Raw genomic sequence first — 21,658 nt, 5'->3', positions numbered from 1 at the left:
TTAAACCAACTCAAACTCAAACCTTATTTTCAGTGGCATGTTTCTCCTTTTCCACTTTAGCCAAGGTGAGCTCCAGGTCATCAATGTCTTTCTTCAACTCAGAGCACTCATCCTCCAGTTTCCTCTTCTTGGCTGTGAGTTCAGCATTGATTTCCTCCTCATCCTCCAGTCTTTCAGTTGTCTCTTTGAGTTTAGCTTCAAGCTGGATTTTGTTCTTGATCAGACCCTCACACCTCTCCTCAGCATCTGAGAGATTCTCACCTTCCTGACAGGAAAAAAGGATTTGACATACTATGGTAAAAAAATATGTATAATTTTTAAATTTCATTAAATTAATTAGTACATACTCACAGAGGCTATTTGAAGCTGCAGATCATTCTTCTCTTGCAGCAGTGATACCATCTTCTCCTCAAGCTCCTTCTTTTTGGCTTCAGCCTTGGCAAGATTTTCTTTGCATTTTGTATAGTCCTCTTTCATGTTTGCCAGCTCCTTCTCAGTCTCAGCACTCTTCAGCATAGGCTTAATCTTGTAGTAAACCTTCATCCATGGCCAGTGTTTGACGTTCATGAATGAGCGGATGTTGTATTGGATGGTGTAAATGGACTCCCTGTGAATAAATGTTGATTAAATGTCATAAATATAATATAATTTATTACACTACTCTCTGAAATACTTAATTCTGATTGGTCAATGGCATGATCTAGCAATCTAATATTTCTCAGTAACAACCGCACATCTGGGGATTAAAGCCCCATTCACATGCAGCAACTTTATCGCTTTTTGACGCTAGTCACTGTACTGCAGAGTTCTTCAGCTACTTTCTTGAGGGGGCCAGATTATCCAGATGAAAACTTAGTGGGGGCCAAATTTTTTTCCGGATTTAACAAGTAGCATGTTACCTAAAAAACACCCGTAATACTGTGCATTTATTCATATTAAAATAGTCACAGGGTATACTGTATATTGAATTATAATTTTTAAAGGTCTGGCCATAAATTCCTTCATAAGTTTTGGCTGAAGAACAAACATGACTTATACTCTTAACTAAAAAATTATTTAAACATTTTAGGGCTATTGTTTACAGATTATTAAAACTGAGGAGACACATTTAGACCTGCTAAAGCCATCTCACAATATCAGCCAACATATGAAAACAATGGTCATATAAAAATGTCAAATTTACTTAAGAATGCTTTTAAATTTAATTTTCTTTTTTGAAAAAGAAAAAAAAAAGAGATAAAATGTCTATTCTTCAGTTTTCTCTATAAAGTATCATCCTATTCAGTGAGGAATAAAATAGTGCTGCAAATATTGTGAATTTGCACACAATAGCCAGTGCAGGAGCCAGATTTTTGTGTAGGTAATCACTGTCAAAAGAAGAACAAACTGAGTTGATTCTGTTCATGGCTGAGAGGGCTGACTCACAACTGTATAGAACCAAATATAACCAGGATATTTGCATGTACAGTTTTACGTTATACTTTTTTCCAAGCCCTACAGACCCTTTTATCTTGGGGTCCTGTATTTTAGCAGAGAGCGAAACATCCCGTATTGAAGGCTTTGTGTCCCATATTAAATCATAAAAAGGTCAGACGGTGAGACGAAGACCCGCGTCCTGTTATGATAGCTCAAAATGCTAAAGCGTCCCATATTCGCGTTACATTCAATACTTTAACGCGTTGTGGTTTCTCGCAACCAGTATGGGTTACTGCACCTTAGTGCATCACTTTGGGTAAGTTAAGCCAATGTCTGTATTATTATAAGAGGTTTGAAATGCTTTGCATGCCCTGTAACTTACAAATGACATATGGGTGTTTCATTCAGAAGTGATTATCTCTATGCCCTGTTTACCTTCCACTGTGAGAGTTTTGTAGGGCTGAAATGTGTTATAAAACAGGCTGAACTCACTTTTGAAGTCATTTTTTATTGAAAATTCTGTTTGTAACGATCCTACTGCATGGCTATCATTATTGTATTAAATTTGAAGTGCCCTGTGAAGGCATTAATTATGCCGTTCGGAGCACATTATGTTTTCTTGTCACAAAACCTGACATATAACAACCGTCACGCATAGCAAATGATGAAAAAACCACATGACCGTTCAGACTGAGACGCATTAAGAAAAAATAAATTTTAGTCGGAATCCAAACCACCTACGAACGTGGTTTGGATGAGGCTTGTAAATCCCAAACAGATTTGACAGCGTCCAAAAAATCAAATTTTTTTTTGCATTGTGAACAAGCCTAAGTCTATCCCTCACAGCCTTGTTGTCATTCCCATTAAAAATCAAAGATGGCGCTAGCATGAATAAGGTCTATGAGCGTTGTTAAACTCACCACTGATTGCTGAGGCTCGCGCCTATGAATGCTAAGATTTGCACAGAGAGCGCTCTGGTATTTCAGATGGTGAGACAATTTGATCAAAAATCAGTTGTAGGGCCAGACAAAGATGATTGGCGGACTGGATTTGGCCTGTGGGCCGCCAGTTGACCAGCCTTGCTGTACTGTAATTCACTAGTGGGCATTTCTACTGCTGTCGCTCTAACGTTATTGGCTAATCTCTACAAGTAAGCTTATAAATAATTTCAACTTAAATCAATGTTTAATTTACATTTATATATTTAATTATTTATTTTATAATAAGTGTTGTAATTAGCTGGATAATGAGCAGTCAGTTATTTTCACAAAATAAACACCAACAGAACTCAAAACCAGAGGTTGAATTTAGCTGTTTAACAATTTAATTCTTCTCAAATAATAGCATAATTTCAATGCAAATCTATATTTGATGTCCATTTATTTATTTATTTGGTTGTAAGTAGCTGTGTAATAAGTGGGATAATGTACAGTCAGTCGGTAATTATCGCAAAATAAACTCCTTCAGCTTGAAACAAGTCCACTCCGCTTTGCATTGAGGTCCTGATTCCCCTATCTGGATTTATTTTTGTGATAATGACTGGCTGACCATAAATTATCCTTATAATACTCACCTCCTCTCCATCATCTGCACAAACTCCCTCCTCATCAGGTAACCACGGCAGAGAGCCTGAGTCATTGTGACCAGAGTAGCCAATTTCTCATCACGCATCTCCTCAAGAACACCCAGAAGACCAGCTTTGAAGAACACCTGCACAACAATGCAGAGTTTAAATTATAGCTGTAACATACAGCATGGTTAATTAATCTTTGAATTGTTTTAATGCAGAATATGAACCTTTGTGTGCCCAAATCTATATTCGTCATGATTAACATCGATGGATCCCAGGAGTTTCTCAGAAGCTTTCTTGTTGTCCATAAACTGTCCCTCAGGAATAACACTGGCATTCAGCACCTTGTATCTGTGGAAGATTTTTTTAAATGCTTCATATCTTAATATTGAGATAACCCTCCAACAGGAAGTAGTATTTTAATGCAGTCCTGTTTACCTCTGTTTGAAGTCACCATAGAGGATTCTACTGGGGAAGCCTTTTCTGCAGATTCTGATTCCCTCCAGTACACCGTTACATCTCAGCTGGTGGATAACCAGGAAGTTCTCCATGAGACCTATAAAAACAGTTTAAATCAAGAGCTTTGTATATAAACAATTCACATTAAATAATCTGAAAGTCCTTCATTACTTTACCTGGAGTCTTGGACTCATTGGGAATTAGACAACGCACAAAGTGAGGATGAGTGCTCCTCAAGTTGGTCATAAGCTTGCCCAAGTTCTCCTGTGGAGGATAGAAAGGAGTTTTAACTTTTTTCAAATACAGCAATATTGCTGTTATATCAACTTCAACATCCTCTATACAAACCCTGAACTGGGAGGACACAGTCTGCATGGAGCCACCCTTCTTCTTGCCTCCCTTCTTGGTAGTGTCTTTACAAACATGAAAATTATAAGCCAATTTGCCAATTCAAATTAGCTAATTCAATCATTCTGTATTTTAAATATTCACTTGTAATACATACACACTTACCCTCAACAACAGGTGGGTAGAGAGTAGCCAGAAGTTTGACTGAAGATTTCTGGTACAGCTGCAAAGCAGACTCATTCAATGGATCCTTGTTCTTGTCCAACCAGCCAGTGACATTGTAGTCCACAATTCCAGCATAGTGAACCAGAGAGAAGTGGGCCTCAGGTTTGCCTTTGGCAGGCTTTGGTTTCTGGAAGGCTTGGGATTTGCCAAGGTGCTGATCATACAGCTTGTTCTTGAAGGAAACATCCGAAGCCTTGGGGAACATGCACTCCTCTTCAAGGATGGAGAAGATACCCATGGGCTATTTGTAAATGAAAGAAGAGTATTACTAAAAGTTTCACATTTTGAGAACTGTAAATGATAAAAATTTAGAATCTAGTAAAACCTTCTCAATGAGCTCAATGCAAGAAGCCAAGTCCATGCCGAAGTCAATGAACTCCCAAATAATGCCCTCCTTCTTGTACTCCTCTTGTTCCAGCACAAACATGTGGTGGTTGAAGAACTGTTGCAGTTTCTCATTGGTGAAGTTGATGCACAGCTGTTCCATGCTGTTATACTGGAGAGAGAGATAAATATTTACTGAACACTGAATTTGAGTCAACTATCATTAAAATTGGATAAAAGAATCATTCTTACATCAAAGATCTCAAAGCCAGCAATATCCAGCACACCAATGTAGTACTGTCTGGCCTGCTTTGTGTCCAACATCTGATTGATACGAATGACCATCCACAAGAACATCCTCTCATAGATAGATTTGGCTAAAGCACTAACAGAGTTGTACACCTGTGGATATAATACTGCGTTATTTTTATTCTAACGTACTTCTGTTTTGCAATAATAGTCAGATTCACTCATACATTATGTCCAGCTACGTATGTGTTAGACCTAAAAAATTATGTTACTACATACCTGTTGCACGGTTTGACCTTTGGTCACATACTCATTTCCGACCTTCACTCTGGGGTAGCACAAAGCCTTCAGCAGATCAGCAGAGTTTAAGCCCAGGAGGTAGGCAACTTTGTCAGCCTCTGAAATTTTTGGTTAAAAATCTAAAAAGTCATCCCATTTATTGCTCTGAACACTATAGGAAATACTCTTTCCTTTTTGCAAATAGAAAGGGATCTCTCAGACAAAGCATTCTTAAATGGGATTACAAATTAAAACAATTTATTCTCACCCTCATTGCCATCAGGCTCAGCCTGCTCCTCACGCTGCTTCTGCTTGAACTTCATGTTACCATGATGCAGCACAGCTCCAGTGAACTTGTAGATGCCCATCTTCTCCTCAGTAGTAAAGCCCAGAATGTCAATAGCAGTCTGAAAAAAAAGAAGAAACAAAAAGAAAAAAAAAAGAAAAAAAAAAAGGCACTTAGATCTTCCATATTTACATGGAATACTGTATGTCAATACAATTAGCAATGACTCACATCAGTTGCATCCAGCTCCTCTTTATCATCAATGCTTGCCACAGTGATTTGACCCATACTGCACATGGGGAAGTCATAGGGGTTGGTGGTAATGAGTGTCATTTCTGTAAAATTAGCAGAGCATTCATGACAAAGTATTTAACATTATTATTTTCCATAAAAAATAAATCAATAAATAAAAGCTTTGAATGAAATGTGTCCGCCTACCAATCAGCTCTGGCTTATGGTTGGTCATCATCTGGTAGAAGATGTGGTAGCCTCTCTCATCTGGAAGTTGGAATGTCACTCTAGACTTCTCCAGTAGATCTGTTGAGAGAATGTAAGAAAGTCATGTTCTGAAGAGTGATAGACAAAGAAAAATATGCCGACTGGTGAATTAAAAGCATGTCCACCTACATGTCTCAATATCAGCACTTGCCAGTTTTCCAGTTGTGCCAAAGTGAATTCTGATGAATTTACCCTGTTTAAAACAAAATAACATTGTTGTTACTGTGCAATAGAAAAATCCAGCACAACTGACCAAGTGCTCTGTATAAATATAAACTAGTGAACTTACAAAACGAGAAGAGTTGTCATTTCTCACAGTCTTGGCATTACCATAAGCCTCAAGCAGAGGGTTGGCAGCAATGATCTGGTCTTCAAGAGATCCCTGTATTGTGTGAAGTGTTTTAATGTATTGTACACTTCATGTCTAAATTTAGTCAGGGTTTTTTTATTTTTTTTTTTACAAAGTGTATAGTTAAAAATATTTAGCAAAAGGTGCAGGTTTTTTACTAATTCATCTGGCAATGTTCAATATAATAGTAATATATTATGTACAACCCCTGGCAAATATTTTTTGTCAAAAAAACTTTTGTCTGGTGCCGTTCTAATGAAACATACAAAGATGACTACTGAAGAGATTACTTTGCATTTTATTGTCATTTGTTTCATTTAATGTTTAGACTATTCAGTTGGAAAACATTTATCCATATAAACGATGCAATCTGAGGAGCTTTTGAACAGCAGTGAAACACTTTCTTAAGATGTGTTACATTCATACAAGTTCATACTGTTGTGAGTGAAAAGGTGTATATGACATCATTGAGGAATTTTCCCTTGGGAGCTTAATATAGGAGCTACATCACGTTTCTACAGCTTAACAAGAAAACAGTTAGAAACGCTTTGACAGATGAAGCATAAATCCAATAAATATAGGATTATACACCTTGTCAATGTTTTTTATGAGGTTAGGGTATTTTTACAAGAAATGCTAACCAATGTAGCTTTTAACATCGTATAGAAAGCTACAACCAATAAATCTATGACGAAAATACACGTTGGAGCTTTTTTTATCTCTAGTAAGAACTTTGATATTACAGCAAAGATGTACTGCAAAAATCTTATTCTCAATGAGAATTTAAATATTGTTTTTCTGTAAAAAATATCAAAAAATCCTTAAAGCAAGATAAATATAAGTGAATTTTCTTACTGTATTTACTTGTTTATAGTGAAAACAAGTGAAACATTTGCCAGTACTAAAGAAGTAATCCAAAGAATTTCGATTACGTTACGACTTTGAATAATCTAATGGAATACGTTACAAATTACATTTTACAGCATGCATTCTGTAATCTGCAGCGGAATACTTTTAAAAAGTAACCTTCCCAACTCTGATAATGCATCTTGCCACAGAGCAAAGAGTGTTAAAGCTTTTCTTCAGGAAAGACATATCAGCTCAGTGACATGGCCAGCAAACAGTCCGGATCTCAATCCGATTGAGAATTTATGGTGGAAATTGAAAAAATTGGTCCATGACAAGGCTCCATCCTGCAAAGCTGATCTGTCAACTGCTATTTGAGAAAGTTGGAAACAGTTTGATGGAGAATATTGTTTTTCATTAGTGAAGTCCATGCCTCAAAGATTTCAGGCCATCATAAAAGCCAGAGGAGGAGCAACAAAGCACTAATTATGATTTATTTTATTTTTGTTGTTGTTGATGATTCCCTATTTTGTTTCCTCAACACTGAGTGATTCCATAATTTTTTCCACTACATTATCTGGAAAAAAAATATGCCATTAATTAAAATAAAGTATTTAATTTGTTTGAGGTATGTTTCACAAAGCCAGAATGTTCAGCTATTAAACAAAGATTGTTTTGTGTCAAATCTGTGATTTGTTTATTTGCTACAAAGTAAAAAAGCTGGGTGAACATCCTCTAAGTGTGATGATTCCATAATTTTTGCCAGGGGTTGTAAGACAACTGCAATTCTTTATAATTATTTACTATTTTTTACATACATAGATATGAACAGAGTTTTATACCTTCATTTTGCCAGGAACTTGCTCTTTCTTCTTGTCACCACCCGCCACTGCAACTGTGGCAAAGTACTGGATGACACGTTTGGTGTTCACGGTCTTTCCAGCACCAGATTCTCCACTGGTTTATGAGAGATGATAAGACAGAAGATGATTAGACATGTGCAATTTCCATGAGAAGAAAATATAACTGTTATTTACATCCCATAACAGTAGATACATACGTAATCAGGACAGACTGGTTCTCTCTGTCTGTAAATTCAAAGATAATCATTTGTAATAATTGTTTTAGAAAAACTAAAATCCAGAATTCCACAAATCAAAATCATTTGTTAAAATTAAGATCTTACCAGTATGCATGAACTGATAGGCATTGTCAGAGACAGAGAAGATGTGGGGTGGGGCTTCCATACGCTTTTTGCCTCTGTAGGCAGCCACCACTTCTGCATCATACACTGGGAGCAACTTGTAGGGGTTCACAGTAGCGCAGAACAGTCCAGAGTAGGTCTGAAATGAGCAGAGAAGAGGTCAGATTATGGCATCACAGTCAAAATGAACTTGAAAAGGTTTTTCTTTTTTCTTTTCTTTTTTTTTTGGCTTTTTAACTTACGTAGATCATCCATGCTGCATAACGTTCTTTGAGGTTATACAGCACAGAGGGTTCATTGAGATGGGTCATCATGGCCATGTCCTCAATCTTGTCATACTTGGGAGGATTCATTGGGTGGACATCATCCTCCTTAGCAACTCTCTCCTATAAATGTCATCCAGCATATATTAGATTTACCAAAGAAAAATTGCAATGAGTAATGTTTTGAGCATCTTGTTTACATGCAATAAGTTAAATTCACCTCCTTAGTGTCAAGCACAATAACGGTGACTTTGCCACCATCTTTGCTCTTGATTGTTCCTTTGACATACAACTCTTTGGGATCAACCACATAGCAGGCAGTCTTAGCATCAAAGGGCTTGCTCTGAGCCTCAATTCTCTCCTTCTCAGGCTTGCGTAGATATACGGCAGCCTTGCCATAAACAGCCATCTCCGCGTCCGTACTCATGGTGGCGGCTTACTGGAAAACATAAAGGGAAATTGTATTGTTTTGAAATAATAACCTAAACAATGCAACATTACACCAAGCACACTATTAACAAAGTTATTTGCAATGTTGTACCTACAATTTAATTTCATCTAAAATAATATACTAAAATAACAATAAATGACACAAATTCAGTTTTGTTTCACAACAAGTCTGATAGCAATGATAAATGTCTGATAAACTCTGACATCAAGATGTTCTATCTCTGTACTGTATCTAATTCCCCACAACAGTATGAAATTATCTACAAAGCACAAATATAGTTATATTTTCCCATGTTTGTGACAAAATTTCTTGAACAAACAACACAAAATCTTAACCAAGGTATAAAAAACAAAGACTCACTTGACAGAATAAGCTACATAAACAGACACACAGATGTCAATACACCAACTAATCCAACACTCATTACATTAATGTAGGGACATCCACCTACCTTCCCTCTTTTTCAGACCAGATGAAAATTTCCTGCAAAATAAAACAGTTAAACATCCATGATTACCCAAATGATGAATTTTGTAAACACAGAGTATTTTTATAATTGATACTGCTTCATTACAAACTAAACAGGTTCCTAGATGTATGATCAGTTTATCCCGTTTTGCTTCCCCTGCAGGTTTGAAGTGGTTAACATCAATCTTGCCAAGTGTATGCCAACATCCATGCAAATGAACTTACCACCAGCTGGAGCTCCTTCAGTCTTCTATTGGGCTGATCATACTGTCCTCTCTTATATTAAGATTTACTTGCACACTAAGCAGATACTAAATATGGACAGGCATTCGAGTTTTAATTGCTGTGTATATAAGCTGTCCATTTAGAGTTAAGAATGGATGTAGAGCCTTATTAGAAACCAGTTCCAGAAATAAGCAATAAAGAAGTTGTATCAAATGTAATAGAGATATCAGGTAGAATCATAATCAGTGGATCATTTAAATTTGTATGGGTCTTATAACATATTGATAAGGGAATACTATGGATTGTATGCAGGTATTAATTTTCAGCCGGAACCTGAATAACAAAACGATGTAAAACATTGCGAATACTCTGAATGATTCTCATTTTTTTTTCAAAACAGATATACCTTGCATCAAAACAGACACATACTGAGTTAAAGTAATGACAAGCTGACCACTGCGTATTTGTTTTATATCATTTCTATTTACACCATGGCAAGCTGATGTGTTATAACAGGGCATTTCGCCAGACGGGGTGGGAGTTGACTCATGATCACACATGCAGACTCACTGTGAGTTCATGGAGAAATTATCCATATGGCTTGTCAACACTGTCGTGTGTAAACGTTAAAATCGTTTTATTCATAATTATAGATTAAACTGTCCATTTGATCAAATATGCGGGTGATGTATTTTCTTTATTAATCGTTTTGCTTAGTCATTTGTTTACAAAAACAGTAAATGACTAATCAAACTTACCACACCTTATAATTGTTAAGAAATTCGAGAAATGTGTAAAGTAGGATTGAGGTCAGCGATATAATGGGTGTGTGTTACCCTTCTTTTCTTGTTTGCGTTCTTTCACCCTGTCTTTCCCCCTCTCCCAGCACATACTAGAGCAAGGTGAAAAGTTGGTCCTGCCATAAGTGGTGCCAAAAAGGTAATTTGTTCACAGCGTACAAGCATCGTCTTTCACATGAGAGGTTAAATCAAGGTCCTGACTCCCTGTGGTCATTAAAAATTCCATGTCATTTCTCGAAAAGAGGAGGAGTGTAACCCCTGTGTCCTGGCCAAATTTGCCCATTGGCCTCTGTCCATCATGGCTTCCAAATAATCCCCTATAAATATGAATTGGCTGCATCACTGTACTACTCTCCTCTACACTGGTAGTTGGTGTGTGGTAGGTGTTCTGGCGCACTATCGCATAGTCACATTTTTCATTTTCTTACTCCTCTTTCATTGTGAATAAATAATTATTTCTGCCTGACCATGAAAGGAAACTTTGCTTGTTTTAATTATTGATCTGTCTTCTTAAAAATAACATGCTAGGATGCACAATCACTGAGAAAATCAGGTAAATATGCAAGGTGGTCAGCGGGAGACAGACGTATTACAACTGTACCCGCTGCATAAGAAACATGGTAACAAATGCTCCTTCTAAAGTTAGTGTTAGCTTTTATTCAGTCAGAAAGCTTAGATAAGTAAGCCAGACAATTAAATGAATGAATGGATGGATGGATGGATGGATGGATGGATAGATAGATAGATAGATTTTTTTTTTTTTTTACAGCTGATGTGTTAGAATAGGTACTTATGCAAGCATTAAATATTTGAAAACAATCACAGAGAAAATGTGTTATTAACCAATAATCTCATAATCAGATTACTTTTACTTTAAATTTACTGCCATTGCCTGATTAATATTTAATTATGTAATCCATTACATAATTAAATATTAATCAGGCAATGGCAGTAAACTGTTCATATATATTGATTCCCTTCTATCCTTTTTTCATTTTTAATCCAAACCAGCCCCCAGCAGATATACATTTTGTACGTCTTTCAGTGTTTTCGGAAGAGAGGGGGAGGGGGAGGGAAGGTTGTAGAATTACACACACACAGAACTGATACTAGCCACTAGCCAGGGACTAAAAACGGTTCAAGGAACAAAAACCGAACACGAACTAAATTTTTAGCAGAATGTGGGCGAATTCCATTCGAAAGTGATCATCACTATGCCCTACTCAGTACAAAGGACAAAGCTCTTAATGTGGGCTCTCTAAAGAGAGCATGGCATTACAGTTTGAACGTACCCTTCACTAAATGTCTTGTAAAAGGGCCCTTTGTGAAAAAATATGATTCTTACTTTTGTTTGGAATGACTCTTTGAGTGGCATCCTCTTCCCGAAGTGGCCTTCAAGGGTGCAAAAATGCAGTTTGGAAAATGCCCTGTAACTGAAAACAGGAACAAAGTGATTTTCTGTTCCTGTTGCTGACGGCATGCTGCGCGAGTGTTTGTAGCCTGCTAGCTTGCTTAGCATTGCTTTTTCTTATTCTCATCCGTTCATTGTTTATCCTTTGTCATTTTACCACGTGTTTTGGGTTTTTCCCCTTTTCTACTGTTTCATCTGTGTGTATTTTACCTGTTGCTGCTGGCGCCTAGCTCGAGTCTGTGTTTGTAGCCTGCTAGATTTTTTAGCATCGCTTATCTATCTGTTTCCTGTCTATCACTCATTCGACGTTGTGTTGATGTAGTAACACTAGGGGTTCACTCTTGAGAGCCCCAATCACGTTTGCTTTATTCAGAAAAGGACAATGAAAATTGGCAAATGGAAGTTGCATGCCACTCTCTGCACCGGAAATATGGGTATAAAAGCAGAAGGCATGCACCACTCATTCAGACTTGTTCTTCGGAACCGAGCGCATGTGTGTCCTTCCCATCACCTTATTCCTTGCTGCTGGAATTTACGGCGCATATCAGCGGTCGCCCTCGCACGGTCGAGCGTTGTGCTTCCCCTGGGTGCTACGGCGGCTGAATCCAGAGGTGTTAAAAGAGTATATTCAAAAAGAGTATATTTTCTCTAAAAGAGCTCGCACAAATGATTGGCATCTTTTTAAAGATGTCCTTTCACCTTTGTGCTACTGGGTGTGGCCGTTATCTCTCCCCACCGGATGGCCATGAGATCTGTCTCGAGTGCTTGGGTCGCCAGCACACCGAGGCAGCTTTTGTGGAGGGGTCATGTTCTTACTGCTAGAACATGCCCATGAGAATGTTGCGGTCATGGCTCTCTTCCTTCTTTGTGAAGCAGAGAGCCACCGCGGCTGCTTCCCAACCCGGTCCGTCCTGCGTTGAAACTCAGGCGGCTGCATCGGCGAGCGCCGTGGGCGATCTGGATGTGGACATGGGAGCGTTTCCGCCGGAAATCCCCGCGGACCTCCCAGCCCCCATTCCTGTTAGTGCTTCGAATCAATTCTCCCCACTCAGTGATGCACCCACTGAGAATCATGTTGAAAGAGCCCTAATAATTGGTGATTCTATTGTAAGGAACGTAGAAATAGAGACTCCATCCACTATTGTTAAATGCATTTCGGGTGCCAGAACGTCTGACATCAGATCAAGTTTACAAGTGCTGGCTAATGCTAAATGTAGATTTTCTAAAATTGTTATTCATGTCGGCATTAATGATGTCCGACTTCGCCAGTCGGAAATCACTATAGATAATGTTAAAGAGGTGTGTGAATTTGCAAAAATGATGTCAGACAGTGTAATGTGCTCTGGCCTCCTCCCTGCTCCTCGTGGTGATGAAGTTTATAGTAGATTAAGTGTCACTGAATGGCTGGATGTCTGAGTGGTGTCTGGAGAATAGCATAGGATTTATAGACAATTGGAAGAGTTTTTGGGGTAGACCCGACCTGCTAAAGAGAGACGGACCCCATCCCTACAGGGTAGTCTTAATAATGATAGTATTTGACTAACTGGGGCCCAGGTCAGGAAGCAGACAAACTGGTTAATCCAAACGTCTGCTAGCTGCCTTGAGACGTCACACAGGTCACATAAACTACAACACACAGAGACTGTATCACCTAGATATCACATAGAGACTGAGTCTGTTCCCCGAACTACAAATTACAAAACTGTCACAAAATCATTTAGAATTTTTTTTTATTAAGGTCAAACTTGAACAAAACAAAAAAATTAAAGATAAACATCATATGAAGGTAGGGCTACTAAACGTTAGATCTCTTTCTACCAAAGCACTAATTAGGGGTCAAGCCCCGAAGGGGCAAAGACCCCTATTGTTTTTGTTAGTTTTCTTCTTATTATTATTCTTCAGCTCGAGTCTATGGCAGCCCATAGAACTGCTTGCGGGAAAGTTATGAAATTTGGCACACAGATAGAGGACAGTCTGATCTGTTACCGCAGCAAATTTGGCGTCTCTACCTCAAACCCTCTAGCACCACCAACTGCCCAAATTTGCACTCATGTTTATGTTCATAACTTTTGAACCGTGAGTCCTAGAAACAAAATTAATTTTCCGTCATGTAAATTTTTCCGCCATTTTGAATTTTCTGAAAAACCTACTTTTTCGAACTCATCCTAGGCTGTTTGTCCGATTTGCACGACAATTGGTCTGCATCATCTAGAGGCACTCACGACAAAAAAATTTGACAGAATTTTGATAAACCATACCGTTTTCGAATAGCGCTTCAACGAATTTGACGAAGAACACGCCAAAATGGACATGAGGGTATTTCTCCGTAACGCTTTATTGTATTCATACCAAACTTGTTATTTGTCATAGGCACCATGACTTGAGGGTGCCTGCTCAGTTTCGGAACAGTGCCACCTAGTAGTCATGAGATATGAAAAAAACACATTTTTGCCTATAACTTCTGAACAGTTTTTCATAAGTTAATCAAATTGGTCTCATTAGATTCAGTGGGGTATAGCGAGTCCAACGATATGAAAATTCCTATGTCGACCATTTTGAATGTCGGCCATTTTGAATTTAGTCACTGTATTTTACGAATGACTTGACGTATTGTTACGAACCTCTGTAAGTGTCTTTGGCACCATGCTATGCAGGGACTCAAAATGTTTCTGGACAGCACCACCTTGTGGTCACAAATTATAATGCTATTTCTAAAAATGCTAATAGCTATTAACTCCTTTTGCCTCCTTTTGGTCTTGATAGATTCCGTGGTTCATGCTGAGAACAATGATACCAATTATGTCATGTTTTGAAAACCTACTTTTTCGAACTCCTCCTAGACTGTTTGTCTGATTTGCATGTAAATTGGCCTGCATCATCTAGAAGCACTCACGACAAAAAGTTATTCACAGAATTTTGATAAACCATACCGTTTTCAAATGGCGCTTCAACGAATTTGATGAAGAACGCGCTAAATTGAACTTGAGGCTGTATCTCTGCAACGCTTTGAGGGATTGGGACAAAACTTGGTACATGTCATTACCATTAGGTCCTGAGGTTACCTGCAGCATTTTGGTGCACTGCCACCTACTGGTCAGGAGATAGAAAAATGGCTATTTTGGCTTATAACTCTTGAATGCTTTCCTGCATGATAACCATCATGCCCAGATACTACCTGAGCAGTTTCAGAACAGCGCCACATACTAAACAAAAATTCTAAGAAGTTGCTATTTTTTAGTTATTTTAAAATAAATGGGGTTTTTTATGATTGAAAGTTTGCTTTTTCTAACTCTTCATACACTGTTCATCGGACTCTAACCAAAAACATGTCACAAAGCTTCTTTTGCCAACAGTTTTCCGCCACCAACTTCCCAAATTTGCACTCACGTTTATGTTAATAACTTTTGAACCGTGAGTCCTAGAAACGAAATTCATGTCACAAAGCTTCTTTTGCTGCTCATGGTGCCGATAATTGGCTTGACCCCAGTATCGCTGCTTGCAGCTATATTTGCAAATTAAATTATTACAGATCATAAATTGGATGCACACTGTTTGACTGAAACCTGGCTTAAACCGAATGAATATATTAGTTTAAATGAATCTACTCCCCCAAGTTATTGTTATAAACATGAGCCTCATCTGAAGGGTCGAGGAGGTTGTGTTGCTACAATCTACAGTGACATATTTGGTGTTACTCAGAGGACAGGATATAAGTTTAAGTCTTTTGAACTAATAATGCTTAATGTGACACCGTCAGATATAAATAAATAAACTATTTTCGTCTTTTACCCTTGCTACAGTATATAGATCACCTGGGCCTTATTCTGATTTCCTTGGTGAATTAGCAAATTTTTTATCAAATTTTGTAGTTACTGTAGGTAGAGCTTTAATTGTTGGTGACTTCAACATTCACATAGATAATGAATATGACACATTGGGATTAGCATTTATCGATATTCTCAACTCTCTTGGAGTCAGACAAAATGTGACAGGACCAACTCATTGCCATAACCATACGCTAGATCTGTCATATGGAGTTGATGTTGATACTATAGAAATTCTGCTGCAGAGCGATGACATCTTGGATCATTACCTAGTCTCTTGTATGCTGCGATCAGCTAATGTTACTCAATCTACACCACGTTATTGTTCAGGTAGAACTAATAATCACACTTCCAGATCTATCTCATACACTCAGTAAACCCCAAAGCCTAGAAGAACTTGATGAAATAACAGAATATATAAATACAGTCTTCTCTAGCACTCTTGATAGTGTCACCCCCCTTCGATTAAAGAAAATTAAAGAAAAAAGCCCTGCATCATGGTACAATGATCACACTCATGCTCTCAAGACAGCAGCTCGGAAAATGGAGCACAAGTGGAAGAATACAAAATTAGAGGTATTTCGCGGTGCATTGAAGGATAGTGTCTGTAGCTACAGACAGGCACTAAAAGCTGCCAGGTCAGCATATTTTAGCAAACTCATAGAAAATAACCACAACAATCCAATGTGTTTATTCAGTACTGTGGCTAAATTGGTTAGGAATAAAGCCTCAACAGAACCAGATATTCCATCACAGCACAAGGGTAATGACTTCATGAATTTCTTTACTGATAAAATTGAAATAATCAGAAATAAAATTAGAATTATGCAATCATCTTCACAGTACCTCAGAAAACAATGTCTCATAATTTTCCTCACATGCAACTTCAATCCTTCGCTGTCATAGTTCATGAAAAGCTAACAAAACGTTTCGAAATATCAAAAGCCACAACATGTATGTTAGATCCAATACCAACCAAGCTCTTAAAAGTGGTATTCCCTGTAATCTCAGAACCTCTTTTTAATATTATTAATGTCCCAAGAAACTTTAAAATGGCAGTTATCATACTGCTTATTAAGAAGCCACAACTTGATCCTGGAGAACTGGCTAATTATAGACCAATTTCAAATCTCCCATTTATGTCGAAAATACTGGAAAAGGTAGTATCCTCCCAACTATGTTAATTTCTATAGAGAAATAGTATACATTAACAATTTCAGTCAGGATTTAGGCCCCAACACAGTACAGAGACTGCACTTATCAGAGTTACAAATGACTTGCTCTGATCATCTGATTGCGGCTGCATTTCACTTCTAGTGCTTTTAGATCTTAGTGCTGCATTCGACACGATAGATCACAACATTCTCTTGAATAGGCTAGAGAATTATGTTGGCATTTGTGGAGTTGCATTAGCATGGTTTAGGTCCTATTTAGCAGACCACTACCACTTTGTCTATGTAAATGAGGAATTGTCAAACCAAACAAAAGTAAAGTATGGAGTGCCACAGGGATCAGTTTTAGGGCCTCTGCTTTTCTCCTTATATATGCTTCACCTGGAAGATATTATCAGGAATTGTGGAATAAGTTTCCACTGTTATGCCGATGATACCCAACTTTATATTTCTTCAAAACCTGATGAAATTTCACAATTCTCCAAATTAGCAGAGTGTATCAATGAAATAAAAGATTGGATGGCCAGAAATTTCCTTCTACTCAATTCCGAGGTACTAATTATTGGAACAAAAACCTCTAAAAACAAGCCGCTAAAATATAATTTGACTCTCGATGAATGTACTGTTACATCGTCTTCAACAGCAAAGAACTTAGATGTTATATTTGATACCAGTCTGTCTTTTGAAAATCAAATTACCAAAGTTTGAAGAACAGCATTCTTCCATCTAAGAAATACTAATAAATTACAACACATGCTCTCTGTTGCTGATGCCGAAAAACTAATTCATGCGTTCATGACCTCAAGACTTGATTATTGTAATTCATTACTGGGAGGATGTCCAGCAAAATCAATAAATAAACTTCAATTGGTTCAAAATGCAGCAGCCAGAGTGCTGACTAGAACCAAGAAATATGATCATATTAGCCCCATTTTATCGTCGTTACATTGGCTACCTGTTAAATTTCGTATTAGTTTTAAAATTCTGTTAACTACATACAAAGTTTTGAATGGTCTAGCTCCACAGTACTTAAGTGACCTTCTACCACACTATATTCCATCACGTTCATTACGATCGCAAAATTCTGGCCTGTTAATAGATCCTAGAATATCAAAATCCACAAAAGGAGGTAGATCCTTTTCATATTTGGCTCCTAAACAATGGAATAGTCCCCCTAACACTGTTCGAGATGCAGACATACTCACTCAGTTTAATTCTAGAATAAAGACTCATCTATTTAGCCAGGCATATACCTAATTTATCCTTCAACTCACAATTAGGCTACTTTAGTTAGGTCTAGTGGAATAACTCTAGTAATAATAGCTCTATAACTCTGCAATAAATTGAATGGCATCTATGCTAATATTATTCTATTTGTTTCCCTGTCTCAACCTCGGGACTCCTATCCTGAGGTCACCAGAACTGGCTGGATCCAGCTCCATTCCTGCTTTGTGTTGGACTCCACTGCTACGTGTCTCTTGAGTGATGACGACGAATAGCAGCCGGTGCCAGACAAACACCACTTCAGTCTATTACAATGGACTTCAGGGGATGAACTGATGCCAACTCCAACCATAAGACATGGGATACTTCATATGCCATTGTCTGTACCTTGGACTTAGGATAGACCTCACTGAAATTACCAGCCGGTTGAACTGCGATGCACCTAACTGATCTCTGCCTGCATCACCTTGGTCTAATGATGGACTACACTCTTGAAATGGAATACATAGACTATCAATTAATTGCCAACAAAACCCTTCATCAGTCAACTAACAAGGACAATTGCATCTATGTGAACTTCTGCAGTTAATCCAGGATGGACTTCAAAGACATTAATCATTATTCTTGCAGTTCATACAAAATCTTTGTTTAAACACTGACCCTTAACACTTAATTAGTTTAATAAATTTAAACCATGACTTGCACTATACATAAGTAATATTGGCATTATATTCATGATGTTAGCCAGAGGGGAATTGGCCCCCACAGTGAGCCTGGTTTCTCCCAGGGTTATTTTTCTCCATTAACCAACATCTTATGGACTTTTGTGTTCCTTGCCAGTCACCTTCGGCTTTCTCACTGGGGTTCTAAAAACAATTATTATTTAATTACTTATTTTTAAACAATTCACAATCGTATTTTATCAAACTACACAATGATGACTCTAAGACATTATAGATATTACAGTTTCATTTTCTGTTAATGCATGATTTTCTGTAAAGCTGCTTTGAAACGATGTGTATTGTGAAAGGCGCTATACAAATAAAAATGACTTGACTCAGTTGTTCAGGAGTGAAAACTTCATTTTTAAATGCTAGTAACCGGTTATAACTGGTTAATTTAGTTCTGATAATTTTTTCAAACTACACCACTACATGTTGCCCGAAAAAATTAAAGACCTTTTTAACAACTATGTATAAATACTACATACAGTATACTTGCAGGGCTAATCCAGATACAAGGATAACATTAGAGGTAAAAAGTATATTTCTAAGTTGTTTCCATGAATTCATTGAATTATTGTTAGATATGATGCATTAATACAGATTTGATGCTGGCAGTTCCCTGTCTGTCACTCACTCAATGTTGTGTCGATGTAGTGACACTAGGGGTTCACTCTTGAGAGCCCCAATCACCTTTGTTTATTCAGAAAAGGCCAATGAAAATTGGTGAGTGGAATTTGCATGCCACTCTCCGCCCTGCTACTTCCCGACCCGGTCCATCCTGCGTTGGCGAGCGCCGCAGGCGATCTTGATATGGATATGGGAGTGTTTTCACCGGTTCAGTCCCCGCGGACCTCCCAGCCCCCAGCATGCTCATTCCGCCCGGTAGAGTTCATGAGCGAGGTAGGCGGTCTGCCTTAGGGTGGATTTAATATCTCATTCGGGACTCACGACGAGGATGAGTTATCAGTTGCAGCATCGGAGGGTGGGCTTCTGCTTTCGGAAGCGGACGAATCTTCTGAGCTCCCGCTCTCAGGCGGTAGAGCTCAGGATGAGGCGGATGCTGAGTTGGCAGCCGTGCTTGCCTGGGCAGCCACGAACACCGGGCTTGAGTGGAACCCTCCGCCCTGCCCTGAGCGCTCGTGGCTAGATGATTGGTTTCTGGGTTCTGAGCATGACTCACAGCCACGCCCCACCCCAGTACCCTTCGGCCCGGAAGTGCACGAGGAGCTCACGAATTCGTGTAAGGCACCTTTCTCTGCCCATACACGCTTCGCGAGCTCGTCCACCCTAACCACCCTTGACGGTGGAGCGGCTAAGGGATATGTCGAGCTTCCCCAAGTAGAGCGTGCCATTACGGTGCATTTATGCCCGCAGAGCACAGCCAACTGGAGGAACCGACCAAGGCTCCCTTCCAATATGTGTATGGAAGTTTTCTTCATCACTTGTGGTGAAGGCTTACAATGCCGTGGGTCAGGCCACTTCCACCCTGCACACCATGGCCATCCTGAAGGTCCACCAGGTCAAAGCACTAAAAAATCTCACTCTACGGGTGACGAAAGTCATGGCGTGCACCCTGGGCTGGACAATGTCCACCTTGGTGGTCCAAGAGCGGCACCTGTGGCTCAACCTTGCGGAGATGTGTGATGCCGAGAAAGTCTGCTTTCTTGATGTGCCCACCTCCCAAGGGGGGCTCTTTGGTGACACTGTCGAGGATTTCGCCCACCAGTTCTCGATTGTGAAGAAGCAGATGGAGGCCATCAAACACATCCAAGCCGCCTATAGGCCTCCGAAGTCCCACACCTCGTCTGCCTCTCACCAGGGCCATCCTCCTGCGGTGCCGGCCCCGGCTCCCCACTATCGGAGCCCGTACGCCGGTCTTTGAGAAGAAGATCCTCCCGCAGGAAGGCGGCACCACCTGCCCGCCAGCCGGCCACCAAGAACCCGGACAGGCTTCGAGGCGATCCTGAGATGGGTGACCCAGGGATGAGGCAGCTCTCACTGATGACTCTGACTCAGGTGTGCACATGGGCCCCACTCCCACCCCTGGGTCAGCACGAGGTGGGTATCCTAACATCGCCGGATGCCTTCTGGGCTCCGGCACCCAAATTGTCAATAAAAGAGCAGTTTCCTCATTCCCTGGGTTATTCTCCAATGCTCAGCCCCTCCGGCCCTCGCACCCACGATGGCCAGGCGCTGAAATTCTTTCCGGTCAGCGAGCGGGACAAGAGTATTTCACGTTCCCTTGTTTTCCGTCGAAAGAAAGCCGGCAAACAGGTAAGTATGGTGGTTCTTGGGGCCGCTCACCCACCCCAGCCACCCGGTCACCGTTGCGGGCTCTCGGAGCAGCACGTCTCCCCTGGACGATCCTCCCGGTGCGGCATCTGCTCTGCCTTGCCTTGAACCACCCACCCCGGGCCGTGATAAATCCAATCGTCTCTCTGGTGCCCCCTTACCACCTAAGTGACACCAATGCCTCCCGAGGTCGGAGATTTGGACATCCCATGTACAACCTATCCTATTAAAAAAATTAGGCTGTTCATGGACAGAGTAATTTTGAAGTTTTGATGGATGAACATGCAACAGGATGAAGTGCAGAGCCACCTAAATAGGTTTTTTATTAGATTAATTAATTTTGGAGCTTAAAAAACGTCTGTCCACGGACAGCCTACGTGGAGCCTGTCAAATAAGTTGCAGGTGGGATGCTGTTTTGGACAAAGTTTTTTTTAGCTATGGTCTCCCAAGTACAACTTATTTGATGGGCCTCAGATAGGTGGCCTCTGGACAATCCATTTTCAAGACATATTTATTATTTAGGGGCACATTTTTAAATAAAACCATTTGTATAACACCCCGGACACACCATTTAACATATGTATGCAATTTAAAACTCATAGAAATGCATATTTTTGCATAAAAACACCTGTCCACAGACAGCCTATGTGGAGCCTGTCAAATAAGATACAGGTGGGCACTTCTTTTATGACTAAGCAATAACACAGAAAGTGCCCACCTGTAACTTATTCAATGGGCCCTAGTTAGGTA

At 39.4% G+C, this 21,658-nt stretch overlaps 1 protein-coding gene across 2 annotated transcripts in view; it reads right to left on the bottom strand.

The window, feature by feature from the left end:
- Positions 1-21,658, bottom strand: part of LOC127422003 (myosin heavy chain, fast skeletal muscle-like) — a 66,904-nt gene that overhangs the window by 4,910 nt on the left and 40,336 nt on the right. The window contains exons 1-21 of one of the 2 annotated variants that reach the window (XM_051665309.1): positions 8,537-8,755; positions 8,296-8,439; positions 8,036-8,192; positions 7,910-7,937; positions 7,692-7,806; positions 5,944-6,036; positions 5,784-5,847; positions 5,595-5,693; positions 5,388-5,491; positions 5,139-5,277; positions 4,871-4,989; positions 4,595-4,744; positions 4,344-4,514; positions 3,959-4,259; positions 3,794-3,858; positions 3,622-3,709; positions 3,425-3,542; positions 3,214-3,337; positions 2,990-3,126; positions 352-607; positions 23-265 (exon numbers count right to left, since the gene is read on the bottom strand). In XM_051665309.1, coding sequence (XP_051521269.1) covers positions 23-265; positions 352-607; positions 2,990-3,126; positions 3,214-3,337; positions 3,425-3,542; positions 3,622-3,709; positions 3,794-3,858; positions 3,959-4,259; positions 4,344-4,514; positions 4,595-4,744; positions 4,871-4,989; positions 5,139-5,277; positions 5,388-5,491; positions 5,595-5,693; positions 5,784-5,847; positions 5,944-6,036; positions 7,692-7,806; positions 7,910-7,937; positions 8,036-8,192; positions 8,296-8,439; positions 8,537-8,743 — 2,922 coding nt within the window. In that variant the 5' untranslated portion in view covers positions 8,744-8,755. Of the gene's footprint in view, positions 1-22; positions 266-351; positions 608-2,989; positions 3,127-3,213; positions 3,338-3,424; positions 3,543-3,621; positions 3,710-3,793; positions 3,859-3,958; positions 4,260-4,343; positions 4,515-4,594; positions 4,745-4,870; positions 4,990-5,138; positions 5,278-5,387; positions 5,492-5,594; positions 5,694-5,783; positions 5,848-5,943; positions 6,037-7,691; positions 7,807-7,909; positions 7,938-8,035; positions 8,193-8,295; positions 8,440-8,536; positions 8,756-21,658 lie in introns of those variants that run through there. The other variant, XM_051665316.1, reaches the window with a different exon arrangement.

This window comes from Myxocyprinus asiaticus, chromosome 3 (assembly GCF_019703515.2).
Source record: "Myxocyprinus asiaticus isolate MX2 ecotype Aquarium Trade chromosome 3, UBuf_Myxa_2, whole genome shotgun sequence".
Classification (NCBI taxonomy): Eukaryota; Metazoa; Chordata; class Actinopteri; order Cypriniformes; family Catostomidae; genus Myxocyprinus; species Myxocyprinus asiaticus.
Note: the sequence above shows the minus strand (reverse complement) of the source record. Positions and strands in the feature narration are given on the sequence as shown.